Here is a 25,683-nt window from a genome sequence, read left to right on the forward strand (position 1 = left end):
TTCAAAGTCCTACTGTTCTTCTGCAGCAAATGTGGGTGGGGAGCAGAGGCCCATTTCCCACTTTTCCAGGGTCCACTCCAACCTTACCCCACTCCTGATCACCTATCTCATCTCCCCTTCCTTTTGCTCACCATCTTTGACCAGGTACTCCTCCAGGAAACTTTTCACACAGGGCTTTGGAAGCCCTTTAATTCACATCTCCTCCGGAATGGAGGTGTGTGTTCACATATCGGCTAGCCAAAGTCCCTGCGAGTTATCAGAGAGCAGTTAACACACAATTCAGGTTTTTCACTGTGTGTTAAGAGTATAGCCTGATTTCTATCTGGGGTTAATAAATTCTACTATTTGCGGCGGTTTTTGGGGACAACTTTGATTTTGCAGTAAAGCCTCCCCATAAACCCATGGAAAAACCTGTGTGTAAAAGTCCCAGGAGGGCAAATCCTTGTTGGGTTGGGCTACATTGCACACTATGATAGCACACTCACTATATCATAGTTGTGGAATCCTTATGGTAGTCACTCCTGCCAAAAAGATTCTGCAAGGAAGAGGTCATTGGCATTCCTGTTACTAGCCAGCATGGTGTAGTGGTTAGAGTGCTGGACTAGGACTGGGGAGACCTGGGTTCAAATCCCCATTCAGCCATGAGACTTGCTGGGTGACTCTGGGCCAGTCACTTCTCTCTCAGCCTAACCTACTTCACAGGGTTGTTGTGAGGCAAAACTTAAGTATGTAGTACACTGCTCTGGGCTCCTTGGAGGAAGAGCGGGATATAAATGTAATAATAATAATACTGGAACTGCCCAGAGACGAAAGTTTGGGTGGTATATAAATGTGATAAATCAAATACTGAGAAATGAGTGATTGAAGAGCCTAGAGCTAAACTAATAGTCACCTCCATGTCTTTGTTTCCTTGCACTCAAGGGGCACAGTGGCAATGAGCTGTAGAAACAATTTAGCGTACAGGAATCCCTATATAATCCAGCACCAGTTTATTTGACAGGCAAAATGGGTTCATTTAAAGTTTAAGTAGTTGGAATTTCAAAATTGAATTTTGATAAATGTTCATAATTTCACCAAAATCTTTTAGCATTTAATCTAAAAATTTAGGCACCTGAAGACTGGCAAGTGTCAGCTATGAAATGTCTCAAAATGAATTACTGAAAGCTATAAAATATCAGCAGTCATATCAAATATTTAAATCCATTAGACACCAAATGCACCTATCAAATATTCATCAATATTGGGTAAATTTTCAAGTAGTCACAATATCTGGGAAATGGAAGATGTTGAATAATTGTTTCAGTTGTAGAATGCCAAAGATTAGAATGTCTTTGTTCAGCAAGTAGGTTGGTTCACCAGATTCCTTAGCCAAAGATCTTGTCTTGTCAGCAGTGTTGACATCACTCAAAATAATTTAGGAGCAACTTGCTAATTGAATCAAGACTTTATCAATAACCATGGGCCTATCCAAAATAAGTGGTCTTACACATGTGACAGGTTAGAAATTAGATCTGATGGCTTACAAAAAATGACTAGAATGTAGGCAGTGTTTGACTGACACTGACTCTAGCGAGCTGAGATACAGAATTTTTAGATGATTGTTGCAACAGTAGCAGCTACAAATAAATCTATCCCTGTTTGTAGCTGCAAAGTCTCATTTAGCAGTCTTGTTCCAAGCAGTGAATGACCTGGTAAACCCAGGCTATGTCCACCCAGAGACTGTGTTATCAGCCTCCTGCAATAGCCAAGTAATCTAGTTTGCAATTTAAAATATTAATATGCTGTTTTTCTATTTAAGATAGTCAAAGCAGCTTGCAATAAAAATCCAATACATACACACAAAAACAGCTAAAGGTTGCTTCAACATTAGCAATTTGGTCTGAAATCACCATCCTTTGTTCACTCACTTTTCTGTTATTGTCCTGTCTTTTCAGAACTGATTTGTGGCTATTCCCCCCCGCCCCGCCCCCGCCACGTAGAATGCAACTACAGTGCTAGCTTGTCTAGTGCCGACAAAGCACTACTGGGTTTTTAAAAGACTATTCCACCTCTAATGAAAAACTTCCTTCTCTGGAAAGAATAGCTTCCTCTGCCTCCAATTGCTTCCTGTTCAGTGTAGTTCAGCATTACAGGTAAAAAGTGTGCTGGTGAACACAGAGCCCTGTGCTTGTCCTAGGTAGAATACAGGAGAAATTTACTGTTGCCTCCTCCCGCGCAGTATGAGATGATGCGTTTCAGCATCTTCCTATATCGCTGCTGCCCGATATAGGAGGCTTCCCATAGTTTGGGAAACATACCAGTGGGGATTCGAACCAGCAACCTCTGGCTTGGTAGTCAAGTCATTTCCCTGCTGTGCCAGTAAGTAACTGACAAATTGCTACTCTATTGTCCTTTAGGCCAACAATCTACTTTCCCACAGGGAGATAGCTTTAGTTACTGTTTCCTCGCCTTATATTTTACATTTATAAATTACTCAACACCTGAATCTCAAGGCAGTGTACACAACTTAATAAAAAACTCAACAATTTTAAGACCATTTTAAAAAAGTTTTAAGAGAAGCACTTAATTGTTTTGCAAAAGGTCTGAGAAAACAGGTGTGTCTTAAGTGATTTTTTTTAAGGCAGCCAGAGATGAAGAAGCTCTTATATTGTCAGGGAGCACATTCCAAAACCCTGGGGCCAACCACAGAGAAGGCCCGGTCCTGCATCATCACCAAATGAGCTGGTGGCAGCTGAAACCAAACCTCTCCTTGATCTTAGTAAGCAGCAGGGTTCATGACAAAGAAGGTGCTCTCTTAAATACCCGGGACCCAAGCCATCCGGGGATTTATAGGTAATAACCAGTGCTTTGTATTTTGCTTGGAAACATATTGGCAGCCAGAGCAGTTTTTAAAATTGGTGTTATATGGTCTCTCCGGAATACCCCAGAGACCAATCTGACTGCTGCATTCTACACCAATTGCAGGTTTTGAACTACATACAAAGGCATTAACAGAACAAAACTACTCACAATAAATATAAAATAAATGTCTGAGGAAACACTAATGAAAGCTGTGAAATAGGAACTGGCTAATAATTACTGGCAAAAATGCAATTCAAGTAGTGCTGCTGTTGCACTGAACAGGAAACAATTAGTGGGGCAGATTTATTTATTTATTTATTAAATTTCTATACCGCCTTTCATTAAAGCAATCCCAAGGCGGTTTACAGCAAAAATAAAAATTAAAAAATTAAACACAAGATGATAAAAAAGACACAATTAAAATATTAAGTGAAAAAAATATTAAACAAATCTGATTTAAAAAAATTAAAACAAAGGCATAAAAGCAGTACAGACCTTAAAGAGCCATAAAGAGGAAGCTTCTAATTAAAGTTGTGGGGACTTTTCTGAACTGACTTCTAAGTAAATATGGGCAAATGATGGCCATAGAAATGGGCATTGTTGGATAAACATCACACTATATAAAATGCAGCAAGGAACCAATATTTTAATTCTGCTTCCAGCTGCTTATGGAAAAGTAGCACCGTGGCAGCAATGAAGTACCCAAATGTGAAGACAAACCATGTCTGTCTCCAAGCCATGCTAAGGTGCTGCAGCTAGATACATCAGGTGTTAACTTAGAGCTGATACCAGATCTCTTCTCCCAGTTCCCAGCCACAACTCTCATGTATGCACAAGACACATTTAATCTTGTTTTAAACAGTGATGTCACAACAAAAGCTTGAAAATGATGCTATACTGCTTTGAATAATCTGAAGCTTCCTACATGTATACCTACAAACCCACTTAGTGGGTCCTGAGATAACATCTAAAATGACCCAGTTGTGTGGGTAGGGGAGCAATGGCATGAGTTTTTCGCATATAATTGGCACATGCACACACTTGGATCCTGTAGTTCAGCCCTTGCCTATGTTTGGTTATTTATATTGTTAGCTTACCTATGGGAGGAAGCAGCTCCCACATGGCTAAGATACTGTTGAAAAGCACCTTTGTGGGGCAGGAAAGCAGGTGCATGGATGATTTCAACAGCTGTAATGCTAAAAGCAAAATTACATTTTCCTAGGGGAAGACGCTACATGTAGAGCTTGAAATAAAGAGAGCTACTGTTGTCAAAAGCAATCTGAGCTTAGCTTTAGACCATTATTGGTCTTCCTAACCTCCTCTGCATAAACAAAGTACTCAACAAGTCACTCTGGCACAAAAATATTTACTGTGCAAAATCTATCATTTTATTTATTCTTTAACAAACAGAAGGGAACATCTGTATCATAAGTGCAAAAGAGTCCTAGCTGAGGCAGCTTATGGCTTCATCAAAAATCTGGTCAATGATCAGGGAAGATTCATGACACTTATCCAACAGACATAATGAGGCACTGAAATGTAGCAGCTTGTCGAGGGTCACAACAGGATAACAACGAGCTGGGTGGTAACTTTTGTTTTTTAGTTGTAGTGCTTGCTAGAACTAGTAAAGGGTTCTCATTAGCCTTATGCACAACCCTGCAGCAGCCACGGCTTCTGCTCTGGTTGGATCTTGTGGCAGCAGCAGATTTTCCATAAAACCGAACTATTGTACGAAAAGTCAAATGTCACTAGTTACATACCACAGTAGCTTGCCTCACTGACAGTTTTCAAATTTGAGATGCACATTCCCATAACCTGCCCCTTCTATACCACTTCCGTATTGCCTACTACCCATGACAAGGATATTCAACAGCCATGATGGTATGCTCCTTTGCCACAGTGCAGTGTCTTGCAGCTCTCGCTCTGAATCTTTGGGTGGATAATTACGTTCTCAAGCACTTGATTTTGGTATTAAAATTTCAAATTAGTTTCAAAAATTGAGCTGAGGTGAATACATTCATTCTGAATCTGGTGAACAACAGCAGTCATACTGAAGTTTTAAAACCGTTGTAGCATCACAAGCCACCTCCACTGATGCTTCCATGTTAGGGTCATGAGGAGAAAAGCAGAACCCTGGAGGAATGCATTCATTTGCCAACAGTGAAAGCTTGAAGACCAGTGATAGCTCTGCCAAGGATGAGTGCATGGATGTCATGGGTCCCTGAGGGAAAGAAGAAAAAGGAAAAATCCCTTGTTAGAATTATGTTTCGTTTCAGCCAAAAGAAGCAATAGTTTGAAGAGCACAGCATAACCTTTTGTAAAGTTAAAGTCAATTATTTCAGCAGGTTTTCTGTGGCTGAAGAGAAACAAAGTGAGACTTTGCAAAGCTGGGGGACAGGGGGATGTTTGAGTGTCTATGCAGAAACAGAAAGTCTGAGAGAGCTTTGTCTCTAAAAATCAGATCCTAAAGGCTAATACTGGGCTTCATGCTGGCCAGTTCAGATTTCTGTGAGCATCTTTCCAGCAGGCTATAAAAGGTCTAAAATCTTTCTAAGCAAAGAGGTTTTAGAAGAACTTTCCCTGAAATGGTAAGTGAATCTTTTGTGCTTCCTGGTGTTAAAAATCCGACTATATCAAATTTTATTCTTCTATTTTTCCTTTCTGCCGTACCTACCCTTTTGTATTCCAAACACATCAAAAGAGACAGTGTATTTGCAACTGGAAGACAGGAATTAGAAACAGAAAACTATTTTACCTTCATATGTATTGACAGCCTCTAGGTTCATGACATGCCTGATAACATGGTACTCATCAGCAATGCCATTGCCACCCAGCATATCACGGGCTTGCCGGGCAATCTCTAATGCCTTCCCACAGGAATTCCGCTTCAGCATGGAGATCATCTCAGGGGTTGCCCTGGAAGCACAAGAGCAGACACAAGAATGGAGCAGGGATTAGAAGGGGAATACGCTTCTGCACTCTTAATGCAGATAAAGTTTGCACCACTTGCAGCTGAGCACAGAGATGTAGGCATAGTTTACACATGCAGCAGAATGATTCAGGAGAATCCTAAAATGGCAGAATAGAAGATATAAATGGGACTGCAGATGGGAGATGCTATTTTTGAATGCTCTCCCATATTAAGAGACTCCAAAAGATTAAAAAAAATAGCACATCAGGAAGGAGAGTTCTAGCCTAGTCCTCTCTTTGTGTTAAGGTTATTTAAAAAAAAACCTTCCTGCAGGCAAAAACTCACATGCAATCTTAATGGGAACAGTTATATTTAATGCCTCAGGATTCTACCACTTCATTCCCACTAGAAATGCAAGAAGGCATTCTGAATGCTCAGCTCATGTTTTGAAATGGAAGTGCCTTGTAACCAATTACCAGTCCAGTCCAATAGCCCACCTCCTCTCCTTCCCAGTCAGACACTCTCTTGACTAAGTCCTCAGTGACAGTTAGAAAGGATGCTCAGAACGGAATCCAATCCTCTTGGACATTCAAATATAGCAGGAAGCAGGACTCTCCCTTTAATTATGGATACACACTTACTTGTCTTCATCTTTCAGACGGCCCAGCTGTAGACAAGCTTGTAAGCCAATGGTGATCTCTGTGAGCATGTCTGCCAGCTTCTTCTGGATCAGCTGGTTTCTTGCCAAGGGGACATTAAACTGTATCCTAGGAGATATCAGATGTTGTAAGGATAAAAATTGGGGGCGACCCAAGTATGCACCTGGATGGGAGGTGGGCCACACTAGCCATTTATCTCCAGTGGCCTGTGGGATCCAGCAGTATGCTTCAGGGGAGGTAGAAGAGAGTTTCATCTTATTTAGACTGCATTTTTTGGAGTCTAAAAGGGAACAAGCCTCCTGCACTGAAGGCAAGAGGATATCATGCAAGACTATACCAGCAATGAAGGCAACAGATACAGTGAAGATCAGTGAAGGCAGCAAGCCGCTTCAGGTGATGGACACTAGAAGCTGTACAAAAAAAGATACAGAACACCCAAAAATCTCATTGGTTTCTGAGCCTTGAATCTTCTTTCTACAATAATGGAATCATTACATAACCACGTCAGGGGCGGAGCTATAATTGGATGGACACTTCCAAAAAACACATGCTGCCTTGCCTTTGGGGCCACCTTGCTTGCCTCAACCATTGCCACTGACCACTCACTCACTGTGCTGCTCCCACGCCAGTCTCTTCCCGGCCAGTGGGAAGCAGGAAAGCCCCAAATGGGCTCTTCCTGCTTTGCACCACCTAGAGGCAGCTGGGAAAGCAAGGCACACACATCTTGCATTCCCAGCCAGCTCCAGGTCAGTGCAAAGCAAGAAAAGCCGATTCAGGTCTTTCCTGTTTGTCACTGGCTGGGTGAGGGGCCAAAGGGAGTGGTGTGGCCATGGGTGAGTGGAGGCCCCTGTGCCACTGGGGGGGCTACACAAGATAGGGCAGAGGGACTGCTCATGCTAATGCATTAAAAACTGAAGTTTAAGGTACTCTCCTTAAAGAAAGTGAGCTTATGAGATCACCCAGAATTGTGTGTGTGTCCTCACCCCCATAACTTTGCAATACCTGGACCAATATGAACCAAATCAGGTACAGTTGCAGGGACACCTCAATGGCATAGTTTATGATGTCATCCACTCAGATTCAAGATAGCAGGTGCGTAAATGTTTAAGGTTGAAGTGGGTTAACTTGTGAAGATAGTAATTATCAATTAAGATTTTAGTGAAAAGAACTACGAACATTTAGCCAGCGTGGTGCAGTGGTTAGAGTGCTGGACTAGGACCGGGGAGACCCGAGTTCAAATCCCCATTCAGCCAAATGACTTGCTAGGTGACTCTGGGCCAGTCACTTCTCTCTCAGCCTAACCTACTTCACAGGGTTGTTGTGAGGAGGCACTTCAGTATGTAGTACACAGCTTTGGGCTCCTTGGAGGAAGAGCGGGATATAAAATGTAAAAATAAATATACTGCTCTTCAACCAAAGTTCTCAAGGAAAAAGAAAAATTTACACAGAAAAATAATACATATATAAGATGGACCCTTGTCTCCAGAGGACTCACAATCTAAAAAAGAAACTTGAGGCAGATACCAGCAACATCCACTGGAGGGATGCTGTGCTGGGGTTGGGTAGGGCCAGTTGCTCTCCCCCTGCTAAATATAAGAGAATCTATATAATTAATATGCTTTTATATAATTAATATGCTTAGCCGGGAGTAAATGTTAATAAAGGGAGTAAATGTTAGAGTGTATAGCCAAAAGCCACAACTTAATGTATATAATTTTGGTTAGTTCCAGTAAAGACACTGCTAGATTGTGCTTTTTGGTATGTGAAACACTATGAGCATTTAAGAAAATATGGCATGTAAATAATATTGTATTATTATTGTACCCTTGCTGCAAGTCTGGTTGGGTACTCCGATTTCCACCCGCCATTGAGACATTACCTGTCCAGGGTGTACTGCCTGGCTGTCTGCATACAGAATTCGGCAGCTCCAAGAGCTCCCCATGCAATGCCATAGCGAGCATTGTTCAGGCAGCCAAAGGGGCCCTGTAGGAAGAAGATGGTATTAAAGCTTCAGATAAGAAATTCATTGGGGTCCCCTTTGTTCTTGAATCCAAAATGGAGCCTCACACAGGGTATTGCCCACAAGAAAACACCGCATCCCGGCCTCCAAACCTCCGCACTGCTTGGGGCAGCTGGTGGCCATCTGGGAGAGCAATCAGCATGCCCAGCAAGGACTGAGCAGTCGTCTGCAAGAAGGTAAGTTTAAGCAGCCTTCCCCACCACCTGCCCGGTCACTCACAGGATCGTGAGAAAGGGCCCATAGTATTACTTCAGTACAGAACCACCACTCCACCCCATCTGGTCAAAAGTCATTCAGTCAGCGACTCCCCAGAATACATCTTAATATAGTTGTAATTAATTTTTTAAAACTTAATTAAAATTCACCCCTGTTTATTACACATAAGAAACATCATTAGTGACAAATGTAGGCAATGAAAATGAGAAGCAGAAGACTTACACACACACACACACACACACACACACACACACACACACACCCATTTCCAAAAACATGGTTTAGCAAATTGTATTCTAGTAATAACAGACCCTAGACAATACTCTAGTGATAAGGAGAGCTTGGGATGGAATGCCACCATTGTGCCCCTGCAATGGTAACAAACTAGAATCAGCACCTTCTGCAATATTCTTAAACACTACCTGGGCCTCGTGCTGATTAAATATAGTGTCACTTAGGGTCCCAATCACAAATAACTGGGAGGGATCTTACTGCGAGTCCAGACACGTTGGGTAGCAGGTTCTCCTCAGGCACCTCCACATCTTCCATAACAATCATCCCGGTGATAGAGGCTCGCAACGAAAATTTGCCCTCAATCTTCGGAGTGGAGAGACCCTTCGTTCCACGTTCCAAGAGAAAACCCCGTATTTTGCCATCCTCACATACAGCCCACACCACGCACAGGTCAGCCATTGGAGAATTGGTGATCCTGAGAGAACAGATGTCTGAGGTTTGGCACACTGTCTAGAATGGTCCTTGCAGAATGCCAAGGACTTTAGACAACTAAATCTTAAACCATGGGGAAGCTGAAACTACCTCAAGGTGGGTAAGGAGAGCTGGAGGAAGAGGTATGTGTCCTCTCTAGCTCTGATCCCTTTAGAAAACATCTCCTGTCTGGAGCCAAAGCCCCTCAGTCTGCCTTAGCTCATGTCACAAATTTTAGCCTCTTGCTGTTCTCTGCAAACTTGTGCCCACTCTGCCTCTTCCCTTCACCTCCTTTCCTGGGCGCCAAGACAGCTGCAAAATCTCACCAGGTTTTGGTGCCATTGAGTGTGTAGGTCTTGCTAGAGGAGTTGTACTGGGCCCGAGTCTCCATACTACTAGGGTCACTCCCATGGTTAGGCTCTGTAAGTCCAAAACAACCTAGCAGTTCTCCTGTGGCTTTGAAGAGAAAGACAAGATTATTTATTTATTTATTTTATTTTTCTTTATTAAGAGATTTAATATACCACCCAATCCACAGACTCAGGGCAGTGTAAAAACAAGAACAGCATCAGAGATTTTATTTTTTACAAAAGAGAGAAATTTAAAGAGATTTGGAGAGGAGAGCTGGTCTTGTGGTAGCAAGCATGACTTGTCCCCTTAGCTAAGCAGGGTCTACCCTGGTTGCATATGAATGGGAGACTAGAAGTGTGAGCACTGTAAGATATTCCCCTTAGGGGATGGAGATGCTCTGGGAAGAGCAGAAGGTTCCAAGTTCCCTCCCTGGCTTCTCCAAGATAGGGCTGAGAGAGATTCCTGCCTGCAACCTTGGAGAAGCCGCTGCCAGTCTGTGAAGACAATTCTGAGCTAGATGGACCTGTGGTCTGACTCAGCATATGGCAGCTTCCTATGTTCCTAAAGGGCAAACGCCTGGCGGAAAAGAAACGTCTTCAATAAGATCTTAAAGGTTGAAAGGGAGGAGGCAGACCAAATCTGGGGTGTGTGTGTGTGTGGGAAGAGAATTCCAAAGTGGAGGGGCAACAGAGAAAGCCCTTCCACGGGCCCTAGTACTATGGACCTCTCCAAGAACAGGGACTGAAAGAAGGGCAACCCGAGAAGATCTCACAGAACGGGACAGAACTGGCCAGGAGAGGCAGTCCTGAAGGTATGCAGGTGCTAAGCCCTGAAGGGTTTTAAAAGTGAGAACCAGCACTTCAAATTGGACCTGGAATTATGAGCTACAACTGCTCCCAAAAGCACGTTATTCTCCTTCCCTTCAGTCAAGCCTCCTCCATGCCCATGTCATTTCTCTCTGTTTCCCTTGGAAGTGGGAAAAGTATCCCACTAGTGGACTGAAAGCCAGACAAATGTTCTTCCAAGGATAACACCCTTCTTCTGAGTAACTGACAGCCTCAGAATGTAATCCATAGTTTTAAAAAAGCAAGTAGTAATTCTTTGATTAATTGAAGTGTCAAAATAAAGCAAGGGTCAAAAGGAAATAGAAAGATAGAAGGAACTGGAGATTGGAGAAACTGGACCATTGGTTCACTTAAGTCAAGGACATCTCGATGGTTTATACCCCTCCCGTGCTCCTAGGCAGGACTATGTAAATTAGCTTAAAGAACAGAAGTTTCTAGAACCTGAGGGGGATAATCCCACCCCCAATTCTTTCAGGCCAAGTTAGAAAGGTATGACTGCAACGATGCGTTCCAAGAGAAAACAGAAAAGACAGTTAAAATGTATAAACAATCAGAAAGACAAACAGTGTCTCAGAATACATGAGGGGCAACAGCCAGCGTTCATCCAAAATAGTTGTCTGGTAAGGTTCTTGCAGCATAACCCCAAGGCACTTGTGACCAATATATTAAAACCAATGGTGACCGACGATGTGATTACCCCAGGAGCAGACAGACACGCTAAGCTGGGAGGGCAGAAATGTCCTAGATGCCAGTAACCAGAAGCAGCCTTCACAGTAAGTGAACCAATGCTCTATTCTCAGTTGCTGGCGTCAAGGACATCTTGATGGGACATACCATAGCTTTTTCGTCACCTAGGGAGGGAGTGCTTCTGGCTACTCCTGGGTAAGCACCTGTTGTAGCAGCTTTATTTCAAAGGCCACTTGGGCAGAGACATACATGTCCATACTATAATGCCTCATGAAAGTTGATGGATTATTCCAAGTTGCCACCTTTTCATTTCCTGTACCGGTGCATTAGTAGAGAAAGCAGCCAATGTAGCTGCCGCCCTTGTGGAATGTGCTACTATTCTTGCAGGTGGACGCAGTTGCTGTGTCTCATAGGCCAGGGCTATACACACGCTGATCCATCTTGTGATGGTCTATGAATGGCTTCCCCATTGATCCAGGTAGAAAAGATACGAACATATACGAATATAGAGTCCGTAGTGTGGAAAGAGGCTGTCTGATTTAGATTTTAAAGCATCGCCTGATGTCCAACTTATGCAACGCTTTTCCCCTTTGATGTTTAAGATGTGCATAGAATGACGTGAGAAATACGTTCTGTGATTGATGAAAGGAAGAAGCTATCTCAGGATGCACAAATGGGTCAGGTATAAGATGCACAGGTTATCTTGCGAACATGCAATATGATTTGTGTACTGACAATCCTTGTAATTCCGAAATGCATCTCGCTGAGGTAACTGCCACTAGAAATGCCAGTTTAAACGATAATAGTCTCACTGGAATGGATTTCAGTGGTTCAAAAGGCATAAACTGTAGGGTGTTCAGCACAGTGTCAAGTTCCATGAGGGAAAATGGTGTGCCGGCAGTGACAGAAGTGTAGTTCCCCTGAGGAGCCTTTTCAGATGAGGGTATGAATTTATTGTCTTTGCTGAAACGCCCAAGATGAGGCCCACCAGGGATGCTGCTTGTCTTTTCAACATATTAGGCCTCAGCTCCATATCAAGGCCCTCCCGTAAAAATTGCAGGTGTTGGATAGAGGCTTCCCCTCAGGGAACTTTGTGACGAGCTGACCACCTTAAAAACAAACAAACAAACAAAAAAACTCCCCACAGAGCAACTCCAGAAAAGAAGTATACATAAGGAGAAAACGCAGACACTTATTAAAAACTTTAATACTGAGCTCATTAAAAGAGAATAAAATATTAACAAACTACAGAGCTCCGAGTCCTGACTAAACGCCATCTTGGCTCCTCCCCCCACCATTCAGCTCTTCATGTACACTGGTACACCCAATTTGTGGAAGACCTTTGGGATGCAAGTATGGTCTCAGACACCTTGTTGAGTAACCATGGTGTTTCAACAATCTCCGCTCAGTCTCCAAGCGGCAAGCCATAACCAGCTCAGGTCTGGATGTTGCACCGGCCCCTGTAGAAGTAGGTCTAGTGTGACTGGGAGAAACCATGGACCTGCTGTGGCCAAGGAATGGCTTTCCTGAGCCATTTTGGAAGGGCGGTATAGAAATTGAATAAATGAATGAATAAATAAATAAGTGTAGTGGCTCAGCGAACTAGTCTCCTTGGCCAGAACAGAGCCACCAATATCACTTCTGCTTGCAGCATCCAGATACGCCTCAGCATTCTTGCCAACAGCGGAGTTGGTGGAAACACATATAGCACACCCTCAGGCCAATTTGCTGATAGGGCGTCTGCATCCTCCACTTGTTTGCATGGAAACCTGGATACGGACCTTGGAAGTTGGGCCGTTCGCCATGTAGCAAACAGGTTTAATACTGGTTTCTCCCACTTCTGAGATATTTGATGAAAGACCCTCCGGTTTAAGGCCCATTTGCCTGGCATCAGGTCCTCTTGGCTGAGCCAGTTGGCTAGTTGATTCAGATCCCCTTTCACATGATGTGCCAATAGGGATGCAAGGCGTTGTTCCACACAGCTTATTAAAAGTACTGCTTCCGCATGAAGAGTTTGACTGCGTACCTCCTTGTCTGTTTACGTGGGCCTTAGCTGTCATGTTGTTGGTGCTGATCAGTACATCACAACCCTGCAGTTCCCGATGAAAGGCATTCAGGGCGAAGCGGATAGCTCTGAGCTCTAGCCATTTTATGCTGTGTCTTTGCTCGCTTACTGTCCACTTCCCTTGCGCCAAGTGTTGAAGGCAAGGTGCCCCCCAGCCCCTGGTGATGGCATCTGTCATTACCGTTGTTTTTGGTGGGTCCAGAAATTCCTTTCCTCTCAGCAGATTTTGTGGTGATAGCCATCATTGAAAAGTGTGATGTACCTGGGCAGGCAGTGGAAGTAGTAAACGCTTCTTTCTGGCTATGGCATTTTGATATGGATGGAGACACCACTGGAGCTCTCTGAGGTGGAATCTTGCCCATGGAACGGCTTCCAGCATTGCAACCATCAATCCCAGGAGTCTTGCTAATGAGAGTAGCAGTACTGTTGGAGTGTCAAGCATCTCTTTGACTTCTGTGGTGGTCATTTGGTGCCTGTCCTGGGGCAAGAACAGTCGGTCCTGCACCGTGTCTATCACCACACCTAGATGCTGTAGTCTGTGTGATGGAATTAGCTGGCTTTTCTTGAGGTTAACCAAGAATCCATGTTCCCGCAATGCTTGTAATGTGCTCTGGAGGTCGGACTCTGTAGGCTCAATCTGCTACTTGGACGGCGACTAGATTAAAAGATTGTCTAGATATGCAAAGATCCGAATCCCCTGGAGGCAGAGGTAAGCCATCAGGAGCGTCAAGACCTTCGTAAAGACCCTGGGAGGCGACGACAGACCGAATGGGAGCACAGCATACTGATAGTGTCTTCTTGCATATTTGAACCTGAGGAGACGTTGGCTGCTGGGGTGTATTGGCACATGGAGATATGCCTCCTTCAGGTCTACGGAAAGATGTCCTTCCACAATAAGGACATCCACAATAAGGATGTCATAGCCACCAATGAGGCTGCTGAAGAAGAACGTGTTGCCAGAGAAGAGTTATCATGCACTCTCCTAAAATATATTTCCACCTTTTTATCAGAGGGATCCTTCAATGTTGTTTCCCCATCTCTAAGGAGTAATGATCCCAACACTAATTGCACCACTGGTGCATCCGTATTTGGGGTTAGGGTCTAAGGACTCTTGTAAAAAAGAGTAATAATGATTTGCCGCCACCATAGGCTTCCTGTTGGTCGCTGGCAGAAGCCATTCCTGTTTTATTGCCTCAGTAAAACATTCTGGCATGGGTAGTAGCATATCCCTAGGCTTAGCCTTAGGAAATACCAGATCCCTTTTGCTGTCTGAGTAGACTCCGGTGCTATTTTTGATTGTAACCCAATAGTCATTATTACCCTAGTCATTAGTGGATTAAAGTCCCCAGACACAAACAGTAATTGAGAAACACTGTTTGATCTGTCCTCCCCCACAACCATTTGCCTTTATCCTTGTCAGGGTGCCGATCACTCCATCTCCACCATCTGGTTGCCCTTCGGGGTCAGCCTCCAGGTCAATCAGTGGGGTTACTGCCACTTTGTGCTTGTCAGGAAGAATAGGTCTCGGGTTCAGTGGGTTAGGGATCCTGGAGTCTGGGCCTGACTGATCTGATGAATGTCACTCTTCGCCTATCCTCGCCTAGCCTTTTTAAAACCATGGCCCCTTTTGAATTAGAACCCTGAGTGTGCTTTGTCTTCTTTTTCAGTTTTTTAGAAGATGGACTAACTGATTCAGAGGATGAAGATTCCTCTGATGAAGAAGAGCTCTCTACACTTTTTAGATTTTTTTGCTTTTTAAAAAAAGAAGAAGCTTGAGTTAGTAAACTGTATCAATAATGGCATTTTTGAACCATGCCTGCCATTCTGAAGGAACTGTTTTTGGGAGGTTTGGAGCTGACTTAGAGGTACCCATGGAGGGGCTACTCTCAACAAAGAGAGGTCACTGGCAATCCTTGTCCCTGGTCCCAGTTCCGTCCCGTGTTGCTGCTTGATGCTGCTTTCAGCAGTCCTCCCGTGTGCTGGGGCAAGTTCGTGCATTTTTCGCCATGGCCACCAGTTTGGGACTCGCATTCCACGGCTGGCATCAAGGCATAAACCCAATCCAGCCACCAACTTTGCTCCCATTGGTGGTGGCTTTGCTGGAGGGGCTGCCGCTGCCCACAGTAATCTGGCGGTCAGCAGGGACTTTGGTTCGGGGGTTGCTGAGGGCGCGCCTTCTCCACGCTCCTCCAGAGTGTTTTTAGCCATGTGGCTGAGACATGGCCCCAAAGTGGGAGACTCGCAGCAGTTCCCTGGAGCGTCTCACTGGCGGCTCTAAAGTGGCCGGCATCGACGTGATCGGAGGGGGAGACTGGGCCCTCTCATGGCCCTTGGAAAGCCGTTCTGCCCTTTCCTCTTCAGGACACAGATCCTTCTCTCTTTCCCTGCGTGCTCCATAGCAGGAGAGAGGAAACAAGAATGGAGGAACTGAAGGCGGGGGGGGGGGGGGAAACTGAGGAAAAACAAAGAGAGTTTTCTTTTTTCTTTTTAAAGGATTTTATAAAGTTATAAAATAGAAGGAATTGAGTATTGTCAATAAGGAATAACAGTAAGAATACTAGGGCAAGTTTGAGGAAGGAAAAATCAGTCTGCCTGGAGCTACGTAGGACTGGAAGAACTGGTGGCGGGGTTATCCCTCTCAGGCTCTAGAGGCTTCTGTTCTTTAAGCTAATTTACATCATCCTGCCTAGGAGCACGTGAGGCGTATAACCCATCGAGATGTCCTTGACCCCAGCAACTGAGAATGGAAACTGGAAAATGGCTTGAAAGAAAGAGAAGTGGAAAGGCAAATTGGAAGACCAAGAATTGGGAAGTAAGACAGATGCCTGCCTATATGAAAAAAGTTAACAGCTTTAGCATGAGATTAGTGGAAACAGAATAAAGAACAATTGAAAATGGAAAAGGTAAATTGAGATAAAATAAATAAGCAGTTAATGATCTATCAGAATTAAAAGAAATACAATTTAAAGAATGACTTGTCAAGATTGACTTGACTTGTCACATAAGACTGGGAGAAGGAGAACACGAATTACAACTACATAACATTATATAAACATAAGAGGGGTAGAAGAAGGCCATTTACTTTACTGTTTTTCTAGAATGGGTATATTTTTCAGAAGATACTGAATTAGCATATTTGAAATGTATAAAGAGAAATACAAGAACATACATCATCATTACAGATCTGTTAAGTATACATGTAAAGGAGGCAACTGCATTTAATGCTTGTGCAGGAAAAATCTTTACTACTGGAAGTCATAAGGTGGAGATCTTCATAGATGTACTCCAATATACACTTATAGAGTGTAGAGAATTGAAATTTTTAACAAGTAGACCAGGAGAAACAAATTATATATTTGTGCAAGAAGCAGACCTCCTTTCATTTTTGAACAGTTTTTAGCAAGAGCCAGTTTGGTGTAACAAACAGTGTTGGACTGACTGCAAAGCTCAGTGCAAACAATTATTTTGCTGCCAATGGAACAATCACTATCTCAGCACCAAACCTAACTATAGGGTTGTAGTGAGGAAAGTGAGGGAGACCCAAGTATACCACTGTAAGAAGTATATACCTCTGTGTAACCAGGATATTCCCCAAATGCGCAGCGGGGAAGTAACTTGCCTAGGAAGCAAGAGGTTGCTGGTTCGAATCTTCGCTGGTATGTTGCCCAGACTATGGGAAACACCTATATTGGGCAGCAGCGATATAGAAAGATGCTGAAAGGCATCATTTTATACTGTGCGGGAAATGGCAATGGTAAACCCCTTCAATATTCTACCAAAGAAAAACTACATGGCTCTGTAGTCGCCAGGAGTCGACACCGACTCGACGGCACAACTTTACCTTTATGTAGAATCCACCACCTTATTTTAGGGTGGCCCTATGTTGTTTTCAGAATCAATAGGAATTTGACCACCTGACCATTATCAGTATACATGTTTATTGGTTACATGGTAAAAATGTATAGATAAGTTTATATACAGTAGCCAGGGGGGAAAGGAATGCCTGTTCATGCTTTATTTAAACCTGTGCCTAAGGGTTGTCCTACACATTATCAAGTGCCATCAGCTACTACTACTACAGTACTGGCAGCAAAAGAATTGTTCATGAAACTAAAGAATGTATAATTGAGACAGACAGGTAAAAATAAATACTTTTAACAACATTGTTATGATCACATTATATGTTTCAGATATGTTCCAATGTGCTGGGAATTGTATAAAACCAGGATCAACCTGGGGTTACAATCCTAGTTTGGATGGATTGCTCAAACCACTGTTTGTTAATTAACTAAACAATTAATTAAGTCCCCATGTGACAGGAAGACAAGTGTGCGGGGAGAAAGCAAGCATGTACAGCACCAGTTCACAATTCTCCAGAGGTTTGGATGATCATTGGAATGCCGTCAATGATAATGCTCAACCATTTTCTTTATTGTAAATTATCATCTCTTTTTGTACTGCTGCAATGGAAATGTTAAAAGTAGAAAGTGAACAGTAGTAAAATCTGTTTGTTCCTGGGCCTTCATTGATCTAGCCACCAGATGAGTAAATTAACAAACAATGGCACAAGGGATGCAGACCCCAACCTAAGGATACAAATAAATTCTGATCTCCTCTATCCTGTTGACTCACCCAGGCGTGGCAGGTATTTCTGCTTCTGCTCCTCTGTCCCATATGCATATATAGGGTGCATCACCAAAGAAGACTGAACACTCATGACTGAACGGTAGCTGCTGTCCACCCTCTCAGTCTCCCTTGCCAGGAGTCCATATGCCACATAAGTGGTTCCTGCACAGCCATAACCTGAAAGAAATTGAGGCCGAGAATCAGCAAGTGAGCCATAAGTCTATCTAGATTGCTAGTGTGATCAACAGAATTCTGCTGGTCCCTTCCCATTTGAGGGGAAATGAATAGAAACATAGCAAAAACTAACTATTTGGCAGTATATGACTCCCACAACAGTGATGATCTATGCACATATCTCTGTCTTTGCACTTTAAACTACCTTAACATTAACTATGTAGCATATATTTTCAGAATCATTCAAAGAAATTGCTCCATCTCCCAGCCAACCTTAAGTGAAATGAAGTAAGTATTCACTAGCTCTCAAAAGATACCTTAAACAGCCCGAACACTCTTAATATAATTAAACAGTCTTACTTTACTTAAAGGACTATTTTTCCAATATGGACCTTTCAGCAGGGTTTGAAATTTAGTAACAGCAGCAGGCTGGGCAGGGTAAAATCGAGTTTGCAATGTGGTGTATATATGTTTTGAATTATTATAGCAATGGTAGATTGTATAGCTAATATGAACCATGCAGACTGGTAAGCGGGAAGTCAATATTTACTTAAATAAATGTAATTGGATTGTTAAGATATTGTAAAACTAATAAAATTTTAAAATGCGAAAAAAAATATAATTAAACAGTCCACACTACTACTACTCCATGAATCCCAGCCCTGCTGTTATTCCCTTATCACATTACTATGCCTTCCTCCAAAGCCAAAGGCAGCTTACAAACTGTACACAGTATTAAAGTCATAGCATACAGATCCAAATAAAAAACAACAACACAAAAAAAGCAGTATATGAATTCTTAAACTGCTCAATTTATTATAATAGATCCATAAATTATTATTTATATGGCCCCATTGATGTAAGCGCTCATTGGAAGAGAGACACTTCCTCTTCTGAACCTTCTAAGAACACTCTGTCACTAGGAACAAGTAAACTGAGTAGGACCTTCCTGGTCTTTTCCATATCTGCTCACATTTCCTCCCATACAGTTTTGGTCAGTGAAGCAGTGGGCCCACTTAGTGCCACAAAGAAAAGAAGGAGAAGTGTGATGTAATGTTACCTTTGATGGTAGGGCCCAGGACACCCAGCGCCCCCATTTCTGATATAATTTCCCGGTGAAAGACTGCAAAGAGAGGCGGAAAGGGATGATGAAAGGCAATGAGATAAATGCAATAGCACAACTGTAGGCAGAGCCTGCTGGGTCTACCACACACACACAGACACATCTACCTTTTGCTCCACAGAGTAAAGGTACAGCACATTACCTATGGTGGTGTGAGAATGCTACCATGTGGCTGCTCCCACGCTTTTGCTGGTCATACTCAGATAATGTGTGGGCCCAGCAGAACAGTTGCTATCAAAACCAAAAAAGCATGGGAGCCACTGCAAGAAACTGATGTTCCCATTCAACTGAAGTAACTTGTTTCCTTTAATTTCATAAATGCATATTCGTCAGGAACATAATTGTTTTCATAATACAAATGAAAAACACCCCTGTGAAAATATGTTATCAAGTCCTTTCAAAATTACACTTGTGCTTTCAGAAAGAGATAAAAGAAAACAATTCCTAAAAAATCTAGCTTTGTCTATGCCTATATTTAACCAGCTCTGTTAGTTTATCTAGAAGATGGACAACTTCACAAGTTTTCAATAGCCATTCCTTTACAGTAGGTGTCAAGTCAGATTTCAAGGCATGGACATGGCCTTGAAATCCAAACATGGATTTCAATGTTTGCTTATTAATGGTTCAAAACTAATTTCCAGGTCTGAGTATTTCTCTCTAAGAGTGGTATAAAAGTATAATTAAAGGGTTAGGTTCAATTCTTTCCTCTATTGAAAAAATTATCTCAGCTGCTTGATACTATCAGCTCTGTACAACAGGACCAGCAGTATATGTATTTATTTTGTACTGTACACTGCCAAAATCGTGAGATCAATGTGTTCTATTCAGTCTCTGTGGGGTGAGATGCTATGTGCACAAAAATTATTGGGTCTCTCAAATATGAACTATTTATCAATGAACTGGCAGCAGACCATATCTTATCACAGATATCTTTCTCCAGATCTTTAGACCAAGATATTATATTTCCTGGACCAGAGTTTCAGGTTGCTTCAAAAACCTGTGGATTCCTCTTCCATTAAAGCATGTGGATGTGTAGCCACACAAAACTGTAACTCCTAGGGTCCTGCAAGGTGATCAGCCAGGGGAACCTTTGATCCAAGACAAACAGCAGCAATCACAGATTCTTTCACTGTCCCATAAAATCAAGCCATTAAATTGGTAACTTTGTGGTTAGCGATTAAGTGCAATAGTGTATTCAAGAAATCTCAAGGAGAAAGTATCTTCACCTTGAGGAACAGAATTCTGCACTAATCCACACATGGCACAATGCACCATGCTATAAGTCCTCAATACATAGTAAGAAAAACAATATACAGGAAAACCTCAGTATTTGTGAGGGTTCCGTTCCCGGCTAGTGAATAATACTGAAATCGCGAATACAGAGTAAGTGGGGCAATGGCACCATGGGAGTTAGGTACCTAAGGGGTGGAAATGGGCCGGAAAATGGTCCCAACATGCAAATAAAAGTAGGGCAAAGTGCCCTGTCACGCTCCAGGGGCCCCCAGCAGTCCTTCAGTGCCTCTCAAGTGCCAAAAATTGGGTTTTTAAAAAATGGCCAAAAAATGGCCTCAAGGTTAATAAAAGCAGGGCAAAGTACCCTACCATGCTCTGCAGGTCCCCAGCAGTCCGTCAGTGCCCCCAAGGGCTGAAAATCAACCAAAAATTGTGGGTTTTTTTTTGTTTTTTAAAGAAATAAAAGCATGCACTGCACGCATGTACAGAAATGGACTGCAGATGGCCCATGCAGTCATTTGGTAAAGGGGAATCCTTCGGGGGGGGTGACTTTAAGGATGGGGGAAGGTACACTTACCCCTCCCTCTGCTTTCCCCCTGCTGGCGCTCCGTTAGCAAAGGGTCGGTCGAGGTGGCAGCGTACCTCCCTGCCACCCTGTCCCCTTGTCAGACCCTACATCAATTGAAGTATCTGACGCGTCTGCATGTGTCAGTGCCACATGTGTCGGTGCCTGCGCAAGCGTGTCGCACCAACGTGTGCAGGTGCGTCAGGTACTTCCAGTGACATAGTCAAACGAGGGGATGGGGCGGCAGGGAAGTAAGCTGCCGTGGCGCCCCAACCAACCCTTTGCTAACAGAGCACCAGCAGGGGGAAAGCTGAGCAAGAGGTAAGTGCACCCTCTGTCAACCTTAAAGTCAGAACCCTCCCACCTTTGAACTTCCCCTGCCGGGTTCCGTACATATCCTTACCCCCGACCTGCGGATACACAGGTCTCCCCCCGCTCCCCCGGCGCGTATGCCATGCCTATTCCCCGACCATGGATATGTGAAACCGCAAGTGTTGAAACAGCAGATAACGAGGCTTGCCTATACCTTCATTGCGGTTGGCCATGAGGATCCGGGGCATCAGCTTTTCCTGGCAGTAGGTGCGAAATGAGTCCCGGATCATTATTTCTTCCTGGCTCAGCAGCCTCTCCAGCTGCAGGGCATCTTGCCAGTCAAACTTGGCTCTCGGGACTGGGAAACAAGATCAGAAGCAACCTGAAGTGCAAATAATTTGGCACAGAACCTCCCTCACCATTAGAGCAGATATCAGTAAGAAAAGACCTTCTCTGGAAATTCCACTCTAAATATATATTCCACTGGAACAATGAGTTAATACTTTCACATTTCCCAACCACTTCTCATGCAGCTTGTAGACTGGGGCAGCTTGCTAATGAGGCAAGGTGAGGTGCCTGCATCAGGCGGTACTTGCGGACAGGAGCAAGTACAGGTATCAGTAAGACTATGATCTATCCCACTCTGCCCCCACAGACATTGCCACACCTGCTTCCATGTCACCTGCCACGTTCCCTTTGTCTCTTATCTCAGCAGCCGTAGTCTGAGGGGTCTTTTAGCATGGAGCAGCAGCTTGGTTTCTGTCTCACCACTTCACCAGCTAGCAAAGTAGCAAGACAAAAGCCAAGCCTCTATGCTAAAAGGTACCTCTCATGCTGTGGTCACTGAGGTAGGCAGCTGGGCAAACAGGAATCCAGCATGAGAGGGAGATGGGGCTGTGGCCCGGCTAGCCACATCGTTCAATGCACATGCCAGTGTCGAGGGGCTAGGCCAGCTCCACCTTCCCTGTTTTGTGCCCCATCTCTAGGCTGTTTACCTAGAGATGGCAGGAATCCTGTCCACAGCATGCTGAGCAGGTAAGCAGCCTAGAGAAGGGGAGCACAACAGGGAAAGTGGGGTTGGCCCAGCTCCTTGACACTGGCATGAGCATCAAGACCTATGGTCAGCTATGGGGCATGTTCAGTTGTGGCACCTGAGCTCAAGCCAGTCCTGCTGTTGACCATTCTACAATGGTCTACAGCATTGTAGACCAAGCCAGTCCTGCTGAACGCCACATGAATATCAGGAAGAGCCATAGCTGAGTGAGAGAGAACATGCTTTGCATGCAGAAGGTCCCAGGTTCAATCCTGGGCATCTCCAAGTAGACCTGAGAACAAAATGCATACAACAAACATCAATAGGCCAGGGACCCATAGACTACCGAGTAACTCAGCCCACTGTCCTTGTACTCAACAATAAATATAATGACTGACATTCTGACTAAGTTTACTACAAGTAGTCATGTTGAAATTTATAAGTCCTTTAGAGCAGTGTTTCTCAACCTTTTTCATCCGCTTACATTAAAAAAAACAAATGGGGGGCATGCTGCATCTCTAACATACACAACTTTTTTATACCAGCAAAGCCACTGCATGAATCTTATGTATTTATTTATGTTTCCTTCCTCCTCCAGCCCACAAGCATGCGTCGCTTCTGGGAATAAATAGCACAGTCAAAATCTTCAATTCAGTGTGCTACTGAGTCAGCTCCAAAAGTGGGATCTTTAAACTCCCCACTTTGGGAGCTGACTCACCACAAATGGACCAAAGATGTTCCATTCTGGTGCAGTCAGCATGGCATACTAGCCAGCATCCCATGGCAAACTGGCTGGGAAATACTGCTTTAGAGTAATTTCTGAGTAGTACTATTTAATTCACCCTGGGGAAACCCAAGAGTAATTTTTTTAAATTGTTCTATGGTTCTGTATCTATTTTATTAATGTTGTAAGCCACCCTAAGCAGTAGTGCACTGGAGTGGTGGCATATGAACATTCTTATTAATTAAATACAATAATAATTATAATGATTGTAATTATTAATTATTATTAATAGAGTAACTTAGCCTTTATGTCCACCACTGAGAAGAATGCATGCTGAGAATAGTGACAAGCTGCTCTTGTACCAAACTCCTTTTCTGTAAAAGTTCATTTGCAGCCTTAAGTGCTCAGCTTCACTAAGTGGTTTCCTCTTTGGGACACCATAAACTGTAGAATGTATGCAAGCCATACTATGGATTACATTTGACCATCTCTTATATTCCACATAATTTGTTCTTAAAGGGGTTGGCAGTTGCAATAATGATCGTATCTGCAGGTAACAGTTCACATCTTCTGAATTAGAGACAGGAGAGCTGGGACCAATTATTTAAAAAGACCAATCTTCTAACACTTGCCTGCATCACCGCTTGCCCCAGCACCTACACAAACTATATTCTTCCCACAAGTGATCATATAACTCCCCACCCCCCAATATAGGGATACAGATACAAGGGTGGGGAAGAGAGTTAAACTTGAGGAAGTTAAACTAAAGTGTGTTCTTGTATATACACGGGGGAGATGCGACTCACAGCACTGAAAAGGGTGACTGCACAGCTTTCCAATAATTTTTAAAAGGGGGAAATCAGTGAAAGGGGATGTACATTGTTGCAAGCGTGGTGGTAGGTGGGATCTCGGATATGGAGCTCTAATAAAAGGTCATCACATCCTGCAAGCAACAGAAACCCACCTACCTTTTGCTTCGCTTCCCAAGGGTTTTGCTTCTTTTTCTGTAATATAAATGGGAAAATATTGCAGTTTCCATGCTCAGTCACTTCCCTGCCCTTCAAGTTGTAGAAAGCTCACTAAAATTCTGCTTAAATTCTGCTCCTGATGTTGGGTGTATTCTTGTTTTCATATTAAAGATGTTGTGAGCCACCTTGAGGGCATTCATACAAAAAGGCAGCACAGAAATAGAAAAAAATAAAGTAAACTTTGTGAGATAACTTCTCTCCCAACTGCTCACCCTGAAAGGTGACTGCACACTTAGGCCACCAACCCTTGAGTATGTCCCTTTCCACCCCAACACTTCCTTGTCTATCCTTCAATGGAAGTTCCCAAAGAACTGAGCACACATTCTCTCCACCTAGCACCACCCCCACTCACCATCACTTCTCTCATACATGGGTGTTGACTGAGCCAATTCCCAGTGAAATCAGAGAGGTACGTACATTCCCAAGTAAGTGGGTGTAGTACTGCTGGGTTGCTTCCCCGCCCCCACCCCATGGTCTCATACATCCCTCCTATACTCGTGATGCTACTTCCCTCCCCATCACATTTAGCACAAGATGGCCACTGACCCTTTGGGGCAGTTGCACTGGTGCCCTGTGCCCGGATTTCACATGGTCCCGTCACACAGTGGCTGCATTGCAGCAGCCTCCTGGCAGGTAATCTCAGTGCCATTAGGATGAATGCCTGGAAGAAATCAATTAAAGAAAATACATACAACAACCACAATCAGTGTTGGTGGGTGGGTGGAGCCCCCCTCCTGTGAATCAAACTCTGGGCATGCTATGGTAGGACAGGGAATGCACAGGTATGCTCACATTTTTCTCAGGTAGCTCAACTCTGACAAGCATCGTAGCCTTACATAGATTTCTTATGTAACAGAGGCACGGGAACGCTGCTTCGCTCCTCAAGTTCCCACCAGCAGGTTAGAGTAAAGGCAGAGGAAGGAGAAGCGGCCTTATACTAGAATTCTATCCTCAGTTTTTGGGGTGGGGGCAGTGGGGTCTTGTGGTTTACACAAAATTAAGCTTTTAGAGAAGAAGGCAGCAGAACACTTTATTTTGGCTTCATCTTTCGGGCAGCTCCTTGAGGCGTTTGTTCAGAGACCAGAGTGGGCGGGGGGTGGGGGCAGGCCTCCTGGGTTCCCCCTCCACTCCCAGCAGGTGCAGGGAGCTCTGGGAAGGAGACCACACAGTGACGTAGGACCACCACACAACAGGAATCCCACCCTCCACAGCTCAGCTCAGCACCCACCTAGGAAACAAATTCCCAGTCAAGAAGACAGTGGCTCTTCACCGAGGCTTGCGCAGCGTTCCGGGAGGCCTGCTGCTCTCAGTTCGCGCTGAGCTTGCAAAGCAGTGGGCGGGGGGCCGAATTGCAAACGCGAAAGGCCACGCCGCCTCTCCACCTTCACCGCGTTCACAACAAGCACCGCCCGCCTTGAGCCAGAGACCACACCTCCCACCTTCCCTTCCTGGTTGGGAGGTGGAGAGGGAGGGCGCTTCTCCCCATTGGCTGGGCAGAGGAGGCGTGTGCTCACGACATGGCCCTTGCCCTGTGGGCTGGGGGGTACTAGTTTGGAAAGAAACGA

The 25,683-nt window shown here is 44.0% G+C and overlaps 1 protein-coding gene and 1 long non-coding RNA gene across 4 annotated transcripts in view; one reads left to right on the plus strand and one right to left on the minus strand.

Moving 5' to 3' along the window:
• Positions 1–4,206: 4,206 nt before the first annotated feature.
• Positions 4,207–25,683, minus strand: part of GCDH (glutaryl-CoA dehydrogenase) — a 31,480-nt gene continuing 10,003 nt past the window's right edge. Inside the window, exons 1-12 of one of the 3 annotated variants that reach the window (XM_053292109.1) lie at positions 25,347–25,584; positions 24,665–24,779; positions 24,059–24,094; positions 21,548–21,691; positions 19,161–19,223; positions 17,933–18,103; positions 9,679–9,808; positions 9,140–9,356; positions 8,291–8,394; positions 6,394–6,519; positions 5,597–5,757; positions 4,207–5,062 (exon numbers count right to left, since the gene is read on the minus strand). In XM_053292109.1, coding sequence (XP_053148084.1) covers positions 4,989–5,062; positions 5,597–5,757; positions 6,394–6,519; positions 8,291–8,394; positions 9,140–9,356; positions 9,679–9,808; positions 17,933–18,103; positions 19,161–19,223; positions 21,548–21,691; positions 24,059–24,094; positions 24,665–24,767 — 1,329 coding nt within the window. In that variant the 5' untranslated portion in view covers positions 24,768–24,779; positions 25,347–25,584 and the 3' untranslated portion in view covers positions 4,207–4,988. Of the gene's footprint in view, positions 5,063–5,596; positions 5,758–6,393; positions 6,520–8,290; positions 8,395–9,139; positions 9,357–9,678; positions 9,809–17,932; positions 18,104–19,160; positions 19,224–21,547; positions 21,692–24,058; positions 24,095–24,664; positions 24,780–24,910; positions 24,959–25,346; positions 25,585–25,683 lie in introns of those variants that run through there. The other 2 variants (XM_053292108.1, XM_053292110.1) reach the window with 2 other exon arrangements.
• On the plus strand, positions 7,184–17,939 carry LOC128343288 (uncharacterized). The gene is made up of 3 exons (XR_008315440.1): positions 7,184–8,607; positions 15,991–16,203; positions 17,491–17,939. It is a non-coding gene; the product is annotated as an uncharacterized LOC128343288 (long non-coding RNA).

The sequence above is a fragment of the Hemicordylus capensis genome, chromosome 2 (assembly GCF_027244095.1).
Source record: "Hemicordylus capensis ecotype Gifberg chromosome 2, rHemCap1.1.pri, whole genome shotgun sequence".
NCBI classification, from domain to species: Eukaryota; Metazoa; Chordata; class Lepidosauria; order Squamata; family Cordylidae; genus Hemicordylus; species Hemicordylus capensis.